We start from the raw sequence: 15,614 nt of genomic DNA, 5'->3' as shown, positions 1-15,614 counted from the left end.
CCGGGAGATCATTTTTGGCAACTGGTAAATTCCAATGTAAAAGCTGATATTTTAAAGTTTCTGTTGATTGGCCAGGTCTGTGTTTTACTTTTTACAGAGCGGCTGGATTCATATTTTATTGGAAATTGCGTCCAATGCTGTGATCAGTTATAATATTTCATTCTCTAGAATAATGGCCCATAGAAGGCATTTGCAAATACATGAGGCTGTTTTAGGCTCTCACCTTTCCTGGGGGGCTGGAGGTGAATGTGTCCCTGTAGGCAATTAGTGACTGGGGGACCAAGGGTGCTAAATGGTTGCATACAACCAAGACTATTCTAAAATTCAAACAGCCCCTCCACTGAGGAACAAGGATGCCGCCCTGGGGTCTCAGTCACCCTCTCTATTCCCAGTTTTATCTGCCAAGCTGTGTTCACACCTGCAGGATCTAGAAGGTCAAGGGCGAGGGGGACAGTTTGTATCCTCACACCAGTAGCTGTCCTGGTCTTACTGTTACTGCAGCTCTGTTGGTCTATGGTGACCCCCAGACCCTGTCCTCAGCTCTCTGCCTACTGATTCTTGCATTGCTAGATCTCTTGGCACTATCTCTTTGCTTGTCTTCTTGGAAACAGCTGCCTGCCCTTTCCCTCTCATCCGCATGACCCCTCCAAAAAAGCTGATTCTAATAGACAAGGCTCGCCGGTCCCTTTCTGAATCATTGTGTCTTGCAGATGCCCTTTCCTGAAAGAGGACTCTTGTGTGGAAATCTGAACCCATAGCTGCGTACCTAGGAGTGAGATGAAAGAGGTCAGCCTTCCTTGCCATTTTCCTCTGGGTTCAGTATTTAATTCTCTGAGTCGCTCCATAATGTTTCCGTAACACGTTAAGCCATCACCCACGTAACCTTTCCGGCAAATGCACCTACAGAGAGGGGGAAAAGACATCCTCAGGGTTTTAGAGCCATTGAGTATTTTGATCATACAGTCCAATCCCCTCATTGAACAGATGGAGCAAAGGATGCCCAGGGTAGAATAGGGACAATAGAGCATTCCTAGTGTGGTATCTGACATCTAGTAGCTCCTCAAGAAATGAATGCCTAATAAATTAAATGTATCTGTCAACACTAGATATCTTTGTATGCTCTTTGTCTCAGTATTTCTCAAAGTGTGATCAAGAAACCATGCATATCAGAATCACTTGGAGTGCTTAATATATTTAATATAATATATTTAATATAATAAATGTGGATTCTAGGGCTCCACTGCATGACTGAATCAGAATAAGCTACTGAATTCAGCCTGCAGGACAGTAAAGATTCAGCATTATTGATCTACTTAGAATGCTCACCCCCACCCCCCGACCCTGCCCCACTCCTTCCTAGCTGAGAGCTCTGCTCAATTGCCACTTCCTTCGGAAAGGCTTCCTTGATTGTCTGTCTCTTTCTCTACTCCCTCACTGTGTCTCCATTATATATACTCTCATGGAACCACGTACCTCTTCTCCATAGCAGTGATCATAGTATAATTTCACCCTGATCTGTGTGATTATTTGATTAATATCTGCTTCCCTATAACATTTGAGAAAAAAGTGAGGGTAAGGGGTATGTGTGTATTTGTTCACTGTTGTGAACTCCAGAATCCAGCACAGGGTAGGTCCATAGTAGGTGCTCAATTAATAGTTGTACAATAAGTAGTAATTGAATTAAATAAATAGCAAACAATGAAGTATATAAACAACAAAAATGAATATGGAAACTATGAAATAATACATAAACAATGAAAGTCACAGAGATTTTGTACAATAGTTTCATAAGAGAGAAGTAGAGTTAAAAATGTACTATCAGTGGTATGCTGATAAATGTTTAACAACCAACTCTCTGGGGGAGGGGGAAGCCCTAATCTGTAGCATTTGCCAATTTCCATGGTTAACATGCCAATCTTGACCAATTTCAAACTGATAAGATGATGCTAACCCTCTTGTGAAATTCCTGAAAGTTTAACACTCAGCTCTTGTGAGTCCGTAAGCTCTGGCTATAGCAGGCCACAACTGTGCAGTACAGAGGAGTTGACAGCTGGCTGAAATTGACAAGGTGATGAGGAAGATGACTTTCACAAGGATCTTGGAGATGAGCCAGGAACCAAAGTGAAGTAAGGGAGGAACATTCCAGAGAGGAGAGATGCAGGGAACCAAAGACGTGCTGTGACTACATCACAGTTTTGCAGTGCTCACACCGCACCACAGCTGTGACTCACATTGAGGAAAGTCTTCTAAAGAAAGACCATGCACTTGTTAATCCACGTGTGTTTCTAAATATATTTCCATGGCAAATAGATTATATGTTCAACAAGTTTGCTGCAGACCTTCAGAATCCTACCACTCTCTGCCTGGATTGTTGCACAGCCTCTACCTGGTCTTTGTGCCCTTATGTTCTACCTTGAAATTTGTTTTTCATACACTCTCCTGAGTGTGCTTTAAAATTCTGGCACCTGTGTTAAAACCCTCACTGACTCCTTTTATCCACATGAGAAAGTGTACACAGGAGAATCCTGCTCTGTCTTCTTTTTGCTGTCCACTGAAAATTCCAGCAGCGCTAAACTGCTTCTTTTTTTTAGGCTGTATGCCTTTCTCAGGCTGTTTGTCCTGCCAGGAATGCTTTCCCATCCTCACCTTATCACCTCTCCCCAGCTGTGTTGAGCACTTCCAGCACATCCCATCAATACCTCTATCACAACCCTATCCACCAGAATTACCTCTGGAGACATTGTCTCTTCTCCTAGATGGTACACTCTCCTAGAAGATGGATCCCAGCTATAATAATTCCTCATTATATCCTAGCACTTAGGGCAGTGCCTGATTGTTTAACTGATTATTTACTGATTATTTAAGTACCTTCTTAATTCTAGGAACCTTCTAGGTAAGAGAGCTACAATGATGATAATAAGAGACACTTTACCCTTCTTGAGTCTTATATGCTAAGGATGGACCTGAAAACAAAATAATTATAGCAACATGGTAAGGCCACTTGACCTCCTTGAGTCCCAGTTTCCTCTTCTATAAAATGGGCTTAATAATATCTTTAGGATGGTTGATAGAGATATAAAGAAAGAAAAATACCTCCGTGACAGACATATAGAAAAAGCTCAATGCTTGGCAGATGATAACGACAAAGACAAGGCTGACATGATGAAGAAGGTGACTATAATGACAACAGTGATCTAGAGGTGCTGGGATATAGCAGGACAGCCCGTAGAGAGATAAATGAAGTTCCATTGTAAGTGCCATGATAGAAGATTTAATAGGATGCTATGAGGCATGGAGGAGGAAGTAACTGATTTTACCTGGAGAAATAGGGGACAGCTTCTAGGAGAAAGTAATATTTAATTCTAGAAGGATGCATATGAGTTTTCATTTGTTTTCTTTCTTTCCTTTCCTTCCTTCCCTCCCTCCCTCCCTCCCTCTCTCTCCCTCTCTATCTGTCTTTCTTTCTCTTTCTTTCTTTCTTTCTTTCTTTCTTTCTTTCTTTCTTTCTTTCTTTCTTTCTTTCTTTCTTTCTTTCTTTCTTTCTTTCTCTCTTTCTCTCTTTCTCTCTTTCTCTCTTTCTCTCTTCTCTCTCTCTTTCTCTCTTCCTCTCTTCTTTCTCTCTTTCTCTCTTCTTTCTTTTCCTTCTTTCTGATGGAGTTTTCGCTCTTGCTGCCCAGGCTGGAGTGCTATGGCGTGATCTCAGCTCACTGCAACCTCTGCCTCCTGGGTCCAAGCGATTCTCCTGCCTCAGCCTCCTGAGTAGCTGGAGTTTTGGCCTCCCAAAGTGCTGGGATTATAGGCATGAGCCATCGCGCCTGGCCACCTATGAGTTTTCTAGCTGGACAAACACCTGGGGCATCATTTACTGATGAAGCCTTTGGGGTTTTTATGGAGAACTGGCTGTCAACCAGGGGCAATTTTGCTCCCCTCAACCCCAGAAGCCATTTGGCAATGTCTAGAGACATCTTGGGTTGCTACAACTGAGATGGGGATCTACTTACACAGGCCAGCCCCTCACAACAAAGAATTGTCTGGCCAAAAATATCAATCGAGTTGAGGTTGAGAAACCTTTTTATAAGGAATTTCTCAAGTAGATCTTATCATGAAAAAATTTAATAAAATCAAATAACAGTTTCTTACTTAAATGCCAACCTCCTGTGCAAGCACTGTGCTATGCTAATTTAATGATGGAAAGGAGGAGACTGGTAACTCTGGGAAGTGACGTAATACAACAGTTATTGTTAAAAATTAATCCTGCTGTAAGTTACATTCCTTCATTTGAAGACAACTGTTAATAGCAAGACATGTAACCTTTACAAACCACTGAGTATGTTTCTCTCTAAAAGTTTCTTAAGTTGTTAGGTGGCCAGTGGTCTGTTTTGTGTCAAGTGACTTGGCCTTTCTTTCCTAAGGATTGCAGGAGAATCATATTTTAATGGCCTCAGTGCTAATGGAATGCATGAGACATCACTATTTTTAATTTTTATTTCAAATCTCAGTCCAAAGTCTGAGATGTTATAAGACTAGTTTCTGTCTTAACTGTTCTCAGTTGAGCCATGGAACATTCGCAACATCACCTCTTTAGGAAATGGTTTTCTTTTTATTAGGAGTAAATGTCTCTTGCTGTCTTAAGGCTTTAAAAACACCCAGAAGCCATTTGCATTCTATAGTTATGGGTTGAAATTAATTACACTTAATGCTGGTTGAGATTTAGTTAGTATATAGGGTGTCCTCAAAGTCTTAGTACAGTTGCTTCCTTTATTTCTTCACCGGTTCATTTCATTTCTTCATTGTTTCATTTGTTCCTCCAAATTCTCACTCATTTCACTGTTTTTTTATTTCTTTTTTAATTTTTATGTTTAACATTTGTGGGTACATAGTAGGTGTATACATTTATGGGATACATGAGCTATTTTGATACAGACATGCAATGCATAATAATCATATTGAGGCAAATGGGATAGCTCTCATTTCAAGTATTTATCCTTTGTGCCAGAAACAACCCAATTACACTGTTTCAGTTATTTTAAAAAGTACAATAAATTGTTTTTGACTGTAGTCACCCTGTTGTGTTATCAAATACTAGGGATTATTCATTCTATCTGTTTGTATTTTTTGTACCCATCATTTCACTGTGTTAATTGGTGACAGGCATTTTTGCAGCAAAGATGAGTAAGACATGGACGTAATATTCTAGTTGGGGATTGAGACAAGTAACAGTAATAGCCAGCATTTATTAAGAGCTCTTATGCTACATATTCTTATAAGGGCTTCAGTGTGGCATCTTTTCTAATGCAACAACCCTATGAGGTAGGTCCTGTTATTAGCCCCATTTTAGATAAGGAAACTGAAGCACAGAGAAGTTAAGTATCTCACTCAAGATCACACAGCCTGTAACTGGCAGCGCCTGTGCTCACCACCACTGTGCTACATCCTTATCACAGTTCCGGACCCTAAAGGCTCTCATAGACACATTCCAGAGTGCTCTGGGAGCCCAGAGGGAGGGGCATCAGAGAGGACGGGGAGGATGGGGTAGGCATCCTAGAGGTGGAGATACTTAGGCCAGCCATTGAAGGAGCAGGGTGTTAGGCTGACTCAGAGGAGGTGGGTGGAGGGTGGGGATGGTATCCTAAGTGGAAGGAAGAGCACGTGCAAGGGCCAGGAGTGGGGAGCACCATGGCATGTTTGAAGAACAGTGCGATGGACTGAATGTTTGTGTCCACCTCAAAATTCATATGTTGAAATCCTAACCCACAGTGTGATGGTATTAGGAAGTATGGCCTTTGGGAGGTATACTAATTAAATCAAGAAAGTAAAGGCCTCATGATTGGAATGAGTGCCCTTAGAAAAGAGGTCCCAGAGAGCTCCCTCCCCCTCTCCACCTTGGGAGGACACAGTAAGAAGTCACCACCTATGAACCAGGCTTCACCAGATCCTGAAATGGCTGGTGCCTTGATTTTGGACTTCCCAGTCTCCAGAACTATGAGAAATAAATTTCTGTTGTTTATAAGCCACTCAGTTTATGATACTTTATTATAGCAACCCAAACAAAGACAAATAATAAGTAGTTCAGCAGAACCTGAGGCAAGGGTATATTCACGAGTGTGGTGGAGATAATGCTGGCTCATCTGCACCTGCTAAGAACAGCCACTTTTGGCCATACCCTCCATATCCTGGGAATGGTCTCAGGCCCTGGAAGCTCGTTTGGAGCTGTTTGGGCAGGAAATTACAGGCTTCTGAGTACCCCGAGTGTGGTCTAGTAGGCGGCCCAGGCTCTTGGGGAGCAGGGCCCTTTGGAACTTCAGATTCCTTGCCCTGGTGTAGCCAGCAGAGGGCCAGAATGGGAGCATCTAACATGTAGGACCCAGGGGAGGGGCTCCTGTTGCCAGGTCTAAGGGTCAAACTGCTGGAAACACATCTGGCAATGGCTGAGCTGGGATTTAAACCTAGATCCATCTGAGAACATCTCTTGCCACTGCACCATGTTGCCTTGGATAGGACTCTTGGGAAGACTGTTTACACTGAAGATATCCCAACTTGTACAGATCTTATATAAGCACTGAATATTATCAATGTCACTAACATTCCAAGAGTCCCTACATTTCACTGTTGTTTGAACTTTTGCACAACTGGAATGTAAACTGTGCTTATTCCAATAGGCCCACTCAGTTGTATCCTGGCTATTTTTCAGCTGAGTTTAGTTAAATAAGAGAGAAATGCTCATCTCTTCTCTTGTCCCTTACTTCCTATATCTATTAATAAGTAAAAATAAAAAGGCAAAGCATAAAGTTATTTGTTCTCAGTAAGAATCAAAATAGAGCTTAGAGTTTAAAAGCATATTATATACATGAACTCATTAGCTCTCCACAGGCAGAGATTCCTGGTCTCTAGATCTACCTGAAAGGTGAGAGAACTGTGGTTTAGAAAAGTTTAGTCTTGTCTAAGGTCACCCCAGGGGGAGTGGTAGAGTTCATGTTTGAACCCACTCTTCTTGATCAGGTGGTCTTCTGTGACAAATGCAGTATGATTTTGAAGATTCTGCATAAGCTACTTGCCATATTGAGAAGGCATAAATGAAATAAATTTTTATCCCAGATGAACTAAATTACCTGAGGACTGATGGATTCATATTTTATCAATATAACTTAGCTAGTCTTTTTACTTCAGCCTTTTTTCGACTGAAGACAGTCAATTTGAGGTGTGGGAAGGTTTGTGGGTGATACATGTACCCCTAACATCACAATGTTAGTATATCTGACATTCCAAACACAAATTTGGATGCAGCTTGTATTATTCTGCTATTCCCATTTCATTTTTCGATTTTATCCTCTCAAACACAAAGGAAAGAGATTGGTTAAGGTATTCTATTTAGACTTTCTCAGAGGGTGGTAAAACATGCATACACCAGCTTGTTTGGTTCTCAGTATTGCCAGAATATATATTTGAGGGGAGGATATGCCTGGATGCATATGTGTGTTGGGTGCCTCTGTGTCTATATGCATGGTTGTGGTGTATTTGTGCATTCACATGTATTGAGGGATTTCTAGGTGTCAGGTTCTGCTCAGAGATTGATGAATGTAATCTTGCTTAACTTTCGGCACAGCCCTGGTGGGGGGTACAGTTCTCTCCTTTTTATGGTTGAAGGGTTGAGCATCAGTTCAGAGAGGGTAAGGTAAGTGGCAGACTTGGGATTTGAACCTAAGTGTTCTGATACCCCAGCTCTTTCCATTCCATGTACAATAAGTACAGATCTATTTATTTGTCCAGATAGGACATGGTGATAATACAACCTGTCGGGGCAAATCTACACGCTGACCACCCAGTTATAAAAGGCGTGAACTTCCCAAAAGATGAAAGGGGCTCTGGAATCACAGAAACTGTTTTATCATGCTATGGTTTGATGTTGATTGTGGTTTTGAGCTCACAATGGCACTATGAGTCTTTTGCAGATGCTGATGATAGCGAGAACTGAAAATGGAACAGAGATAGAAACCTCAGTCTGCGAGTCAAAGACTTGGGTTCTAGCTTCAGTTCAGTCACTAATGCAAATACATTACACTGGTGTCATAGTTTCCAGAAACATTCTCTCATGTAATCATCACAACAACCTTATGGAGTATAAATCACTGTGCTCATTTTATACATGGAGCAACTGAGGCCAGAGAGATGGTGCCGCTTTCCCAGGTCATGCATCTGGTAGGTATCAGTGCTGAGACTTAAACCTAGGTCTTTAGTCCAAATACCATCTTCTTTCTATCATGTGAGCTGCCTTCGCCTCAGAAACTTTCACAGAAATGTTTGTATTCACAGTAAACCCCTTCTTTTGAAACCTAGAGTCCAGGAAACACCACTAATGCTTATTCACTTTCCCTAGTCTTGTTTTGCGCCACTAACAAGCAATATTTCATGAGTGAGGAAACAGGGATGTACATTAGAGGTCATACCGCTGTAATCTCAACAACCATTTGTTTCCCCAGTCACAGTGGCTTCCTTCTCCCACATTCTGACCACTTCATATCAAGTTATCAGGCCACATCAATATTCCGGAGTGTTCTGATGGTCATTAAAAAGGAAATAATTGTTGAGTGTTTAATTAAAGATTTGTTGAGTACCTACTACGATCCTTGCTCCTACTATGTGGGGTGGGGGTGGATACAAGGCTGAATAAGACACATTTCTTCCTCTTCAAGAAACTTACAGCAATGACTGGACACCATTTTCAATTGGAAAGGTTGGTAGAGGAATTGAAAAGACTTACTGAGTTTGGCCTGGTGCGACGGTGGTGCAATTTGCATTCCTATGACACAGGTTATTTGTTTTACATGTATTAATCATACTGCACCCCATTCCAGGTACGAAATTGTGGTAATGCTTCTTACACTCGCAGTGAGACTTCAATAGACAGGGAGAGAAAAACAAATAGGATCCTAGTTAGTTACTTCAGCTGGCATTCTTTAATTTGTATGTTTATTCTTCCATAAAAACTCACTCAGAGTATGTCTGAAGTGTGAACTTAAACTAAAAAATTGTCAAAGTGTCTAAAAGTAGAAATCATGTTTACACATGTCACCTGCTGGAAAGCTTATACTCCTTGCTTATAAAGTTTAGTTTCAATTTTCTTGTTTCCTAATTCTTGACCTCCCTAGCTCCATAATTCCTGGTTTTAGATTGTTTATAGGTAAGCAGAAATTGATGTGCAAATGGGAGGTATTATTACTTTAGAATAATGGTTTTCAACCAGGAGTCTCAATCTAGGACACACTGGACAATATCTGGAAACAATTTTTCTTTTGTTTTTGAGACATGGTCTCACTCTGGTTGCCCAGGCTAGACTGTAGTGGTGAAATCTTGGCTCATTGCAGCCTTTACTTCCCAGGCTCAAGTGATCCTCCCACCTCAGTCTCCTGGGCAGCTGGGATTACAGGTGTGGATCATCATGCCCAGCTAATTTTTTTGTATTTTTAGTAGAGATGGAACTTTGCTCTGTTGCCCAGGCTGGTCTTGAACCCGTGTACTGAAGTAATCCATCCGCCTCCTCCCAGAGTGTTGGGATTACAGGAATGAGCCACCATGCCCAGCCTGGAAACATTTTTGAGTGCCACGATGGGAGGAGGCGGTGCTACTAGAGGTCAAGAATGCTGTTAAACATCTCACTCTGCACAAGAAAGCCTCCTCCCACAAAGAATTATCCAGCCCAAAATGTGAAAAACGTCGAGGTAGAGAAACCCTGCTTTGGAATCATGCACGCGCTGCTTCTGTGTGAGCAATGGAGAATTTCTAAGACTTGAAAATCTGTCTTGGAACCCATTTTCAGAGATAAAGCATACGTTTTATCTCACACGCAAGGTCTTGACATTCGTGGCGTAACATTAATTTTCCCTTAAAGACCCTAATTTTACAGGTGGGAATTTAGGCCCTTGAATTTTTCTGCAATCCTGCCCCAGAAATCGATAGCAGAAAAATGTTGCGTAACATATCCTTTCTCTTTGGAGGCAAGGTTGGGTGGATACTCTGCAGGGAATTCTAGGAACATTCCTATCAGCTAGCATCCAGGTGATTAGACTGCATGGCTGTTCGGGTCGGGCACTGAACTCTTCCTCCTACCAGTGCAGCAACATCCTTCTGTATGGACACATTTCCTTCACTGAAGGCTTGATGTGCAGTTATGGACACATAAGGTATCCACTAAATAAATACGCAATGGATGAATGTGCTATTTAGGGCCAAGGCTCTTTCCACTGGATTCTTCAGTGAGGGTCTCCTGACCAGATTTTTTATCAGTCAAGGTCCCAATGTCATTTAGAGGGACAGTGTCTCTCCCCAGAATATTCTCACTGCTCCCTATAATCTATCAGTGCTGCCTGATGTTTTATCTGTTTCATTCCTTTGGGACAGGGTATTTTTGGTTCTAAGAGCACTTTTTAAATTAGAAAGCCATTGCAGAATGGAGGATTGCTGGTAAAAGTCAATCATATGTTCAACAGTTAATTTGTTATTCTAATTTTTAATTATGTATATATTTTGCCAAACACCATATAGGACTGTCACAAGAGAGAATGTAAGACAATTAAGTTTGGATGGGGAGCTGAGAAAGTGTGAGTTTAAAGGATAGACTGGGTGAGCCGGCACCGATTTCAGGCCCTGAGCACATGGAGGACTGTCTGGGAGGGGAAGACCAAGCGGAACATTGAAAGGGAGAATTGGCATGGCATAGAAGACAAATGATACCTATGACACATAGTGGCTTGTCAAACTTCTAGAGGTTTCAGTTCCCTGCATCATTTGCTCACCTGTCCAGGCCCATCATATTTGCACACTGTAGACTTTGGAGGGCAGTTTCCAAAGTTAGTTTGGCAGGGGTCCACAGGCAAGCACACTCGGCCATCCCCACGGTAGCCTTCTTGGCATGTACAACTGTGCCGATTTGGTCCCAGGTACATACAATGAGCACGAGGGTGGCAGATTTTTTGTAAACATGGATTGATGGCTTGAGGGGCAATAGCAAAATGAGAGGCAGTTAGTGAACAAGGATGGAGAAGGAAAACTGAAGGGTGAGCAACAGTGGATCACAGCTCATCAAAGCCGCAAAGGCAACTCACAGTTTTCAAACTCAAATATTTCCTTTCATTTCCTCCACGAACCAGACAGATTTATGTATGGTCATCAGAAATTGTAAAAATATTGCGTTGATATATTAGTTGGCCATTTGGTGTATGTAGTTGAATATAAAATAGCATGAAAGAAAACACTAACACTTACAGAATTTATAATATGTACTAAGCCCTGCTCTAAGAAGTTGCTATGTATTAACTCATCTAATCTTTACAATAATCCCTGAAGGTAGGTACCATTATTAGCTCCATTTCACAGATAGAAGAATGGAGACACAGGCAGGTTAAAGGTCATGTAGTCAGTAGAAGGCAGATCTGGGACTGAACCCAGGCAGTCTGGCTTGAGAGTCCATGTTTTTAACTGATACATAATACAGCTTTTTATAAAGTGAATAAAATCAAAAATATAAAATAAGAAGCATTAAATGTTGTTCTAACATTGATTAAGGTGATACAAAAACATGTAAAAATCTATATATATGATTTCATAAGAGAAGAAGTTGCCATTTATTAAGCATTTTGCTTGGCACTTTTTATATACATTTCACTCAACTACACAGAGAAGTAGAAATTGTCATTGTGTTAAGGAGGTTGTGAGGTTTTTTTTTTTCCCTGTTAAATAACCTAAACATCTCAATGAATAAACTAGTGGAATCTAAATTCTACTCACGCTCGCAGTGTTTGCCATCGCCCTGGTAATTGGGAAGGCATTTGCATTCCAGTTTGTTTTCATCTTCAGTGGAAGGCGAACATCTGGAATTTTCTGGGCAGAGCAAGGCTGCACATTCAGGGATGGCTGCATAGGAAAATTGTTGAAGTACTTGCGTTAGTAGAATAACCAGTTCTTAAGACCCCAAACTGCAGTATTCCCTTTTATTAAAAAGCAATACAAACTCATTGTAACAATTAAAAAATTACAGAACACATAAGTTAAAATTGTCTTCTTCTTAGTCTCCCAAAGTTGCCAATATCATCAGTCAATAAAATATGTTTACCTATAACATTTATCTGTATGATTTTGTAAAAAAATAGAATCCTGTTAAAATATTTAGCAATGTAATTTTTAATTTAACAATATACTATGAAAGTCTTTAAGGATCTGCCTTGATCTCTAGTAACTGCATAGTATTTCAAAAGACAGGTGTGATGTAGATGGCTGTCAAAAACTGTGAAGGGTCTGACATATCAGCCAACTTGCAAAGTGAACAAGTTGGGCTGATAAAGTTTCACGGATGCTGGTAGATGATACAAAACTTCCGGGTCAGAGTGGAAGTACAGCTTAATACTTACAGCAGGGGCAGCAGCCAGGGTATCAGCATTTTGGCACCAGTTTTTCCAAACCTCAATTCCCATGGGGCAATTCAAAGAGGACTAGACTGAGACATGCACATGCAGTGGGTTTCATTATAGGAGGTGAGCCCTGATCTTAGGGTACCTAATTTTTTTTTTTTTTTTTTTTTTTATAATGGGCAATGTATTATTTAGGGACACGCAGGAGACAGAAACCACATAATTATTTGAACAGGGAAAGTTGTAATATAAATGATTATGAACAATTAAAATCATGACAAATCAGCCAGTGAGAGTTTAAAATAAAAGAATTCTAAAGAATAAAGAAATAGCAGGTCTATAAAGAGCAGCCACTGTATTAGGGCTGAGACAAGTACCCAACATACAACCTTCTTCCCTCCAGGCTGAGATCTGAATATCACCGGAAAAAGCATGGCATTAGTCACAAGCTAGCAAAGTTGCAGAGATGCCTTGACCATATTTGCTGGAAATCTGCTCTCTGGGGTGGCTGGCAGGTCATGCATGGGGAGGTCACAAGCCTTGGAACTCACTAGGTGCCAAAGGAATCTGCTAGCCAGTGGGCGCTGCTGGCAGCAGCAGCTAAGAAGCTACCTCTCTGTCATGCAGTGTACCTCTGTGTGTGGTTCAGGCCTGGGCAGCTCCAGACCAGCTGTGTGGGATTCAAGGGGTGTGTCTAGCTCCCCAGATGGCCAGCTCTTCAGGGGCCTTGCTATGCATGGGACTGAGGAGAGGAGTACAGAACAGCTTTCCCCCGGGCTGAGGCATGGGCCTGTGCAGTCTGGGGCTCCTGGCTGTGCTGCTACTTTCTAAGTCAAGCACTGGACAGTGTGCAGTGGCCAAATGCTGGAGGGAGCTGAGCTCTGCAGGAACCCAGCACTGGAGAAACTATGTGGGGCTAAGAAACAGAAAAAAGTTGTTCTTTGGGAGCCTGGTGAGTGAGTCAAACCAGAAACAGGGAGAGAGTCCCCACTTCTTCCTCTACAGTCCTTCTTTGATAAGGCTTCTCTACACTCTTCATTGATAAGGCTTCATGTTTTGCTAGCTAGCAAAGGAGAATCATTTATACAGCCCAGCTCCATTATCACAGAGCAGGCAAAAAGGGTGATTTTGGAGCTGAGAGGCACTGGCAGTAAGCATGCCTGCCCTTTGCTCCTGAGGGAGATACTATGTCTTCCAAGTCTGTTCAGTATACAAACATCCTTGAACAGATGATCTGGAACAAAGAGCAGTCAGTGTATTGCTCTCAAGATGTGCACACATGTGAGAGATGCATGGAGAATTGTCTCCCAACAGTGGCTAGTTGAGTAAAATAGTTCACAGAGACTATTCCCCCAACCCTTTCATAAACCAGAAGTTTTGGCAGAAAGTGGCCGCTCCTTCAGGATTACATTTTCCACCCTACTTTACAGCCAGGAAAGGTCACGTGACTAGTTCATGCTGATGGAATATTGAGCAGAGGTTTTATATATTTTTTCCTGGACTTTCATAAGCAGGTGCCTCTCCATCTTCTCTTTCCCATCTGTGATGGCTGGAAGCAGAGTACTCTGAGGTACTAGAGAATGACAGAGTCACAAGATGGAAAGATCTGGATCCCTAATCACCATGTAGTGGGGAGCTGACACCAGCCAGGAATTGGACTGTTACATGAGTGAGAACTATACATTTTTAGTGTTAAGCCAGAGGTTCCCAATAATTTTTTCACGGTACCCCAACATCAAAAGAAATACCGAAAAGGTTCATTTATTTAGCTGTTAGAATCACTTAGCAGCCATTTGAAAAAGTGACATGCTTAATAGAAAAATGTCTATTTTTAAGTAACCACATTGACCTACGTATAAGACATGTGAGTGTGTTGGACACTGCACAACTTCTCAAACTTTAAAATTTGATACAGATTGGAGACTGGCACCTTCATTTCAGTCACATTGATTTTTATGAGGTACTTGCCTTTTATCATAGTAATCATTGAAAATGTACCTTTGCAAAGATGTGATGTCACTGCAAGGAATTAGTGTGACCTCATGTTGAAATTGTGAACTAACTCAAGCTAGCCGTTCATGTGGTATCTGACAGATGTGTCTCTGTGTTTCCCTCAGAAATTTAAAATATCCAATAGTAGCCAGTGAATTTGATTATAGTACCTTGGGACACCCTGGCGCACAATTTTAAAACCATAGTGTTAAGTCATTGAAGTTTTGTGTTTATTTTTTATAGCAACTAGCATTATCCTAACTAGTATAGGATGTACCACAACTTATTCAACCAATTTCCTACTGGTGGGAATTCATGTCGTTTTCGGCTTGTTATCTTCCTACAAATAGCATTTCCATACATTTCTTTGATCATATATGCTTACCTTTGCCAAATTCCTGTCCTCTCCTGGGGTAAATTCTTAGAATTGGGGCCACAGAAGCATACTATAAGCATGTCTTCAAATTTAGTAAGTAAATTTCCCCCATAGGTTGTAGGAATTCACTGTCATTTTTTTCATACCCACAGATGGATACTATCTATCTTTTCAATCTTTGTAACATAGTGGGCAAAACAAACAAACAAACAAAAATAAACCCCCAGGACTCCAAATATGACTGCATTTTAATATGTATGGGTGTGACGATTAGTGGACTTAGCACCTTTTTCATGTTTATTGCTGGTTTTCATTTCTTTCTGAGACAGAGTCTTGGTCTGTCACCCAGGCTGGAGTGCAATGGCGTGATCTCGGCTCACTGCAACCTCCACCTCCCAGGTTCAAGTGACTCTTCTGGGTCAGCCTCCTCAGTAGCTGGGATGACAGGCACCCGCCATCATGCCTGGATGATTTTTGTATTTTTGTAGAGACAGGGTTTCTCTATGTTGGCCAGGCTGGTCTTGAACTCCTGACCTCAGATGATCCAGCTGCCTCGGCCTCCCAAAGTGCTGGGATTATAGGCATGAGCCACCACGCCCAGCCTGTTTTCATTTCTTAGTCTGAAATTTAGACTTTAGACTTTACATGAATCCAATTTTTTATTATAAAAATGTATCTGCCATGTGGATTTTAAATATTTTTGTCCTAGTCTCTTGTCATTTGGCTTGACGAATTATTATTATTTTTTACTCGGAAGCGTATCTATTAGGGTTTTCCATTAGGCCGGCTTCTGGACTGGGTCTCCTGCCTTACTGAGAAGGCCTGTGCCCAGGAGTCCATTGGAC

At 41.4% G+C, this 15,614-nt stretch overlaps 1 protein-coding gene across 2 annotated transcripts in view; it reads right to left on the bottom strand.

Moving 5' to 3' along the window:
• STAB2 (stabilin 2) overlaps positions 1-15,614 on the bottom strand; it is a 168,207-nt gene that overhangs the window by 114,649 nt on the left and 37,944 nt on the right. For both annotated transcript variants that reach the window (XR_002515968.2, XM_017946151.3), the window contains exons 7-10: positions 11,782-11,907; positions 10,791-10,987; positions 8,759-8,892; positions 767-900 (exon numbers count right to left, since the gene is read on the bottom strand). Coding sequence is in view for 1 of the 2 variants with exons in the window: in XM_017946151.3 (XP_017801640.2) it covers positions 767-900; positions 8,759-8,892; positions 10,791-10,987; positions 11,782-11,907 (591 nt within the window). In the remaining variant the exon portion in view is untranslated. The remainder of the gene's footprint in view (positions 1-766; positions 901-8,758; positions 8,893-10,790; positions 10,988-11,781; positions 11,908-15,614) is intronic.

The sequence above is a fragment of the Papio anubis genome, chromosome 9 (genome assembly GCF_008728515.1).
Source record: "Papio anubis isolate 15944 chromosome 9, Panubis1.0, whole genome shotgun sequence".
NCBI lineage: Eukaryota > Metazoa > Chordata > Mammalia > Primates > Cercopithecidae > Papio > Papio anubis.
Note: the sequence above shows the minus strand (reverse complement) of the source record. Positions and strands in the feature narration are given on the sequence as shown.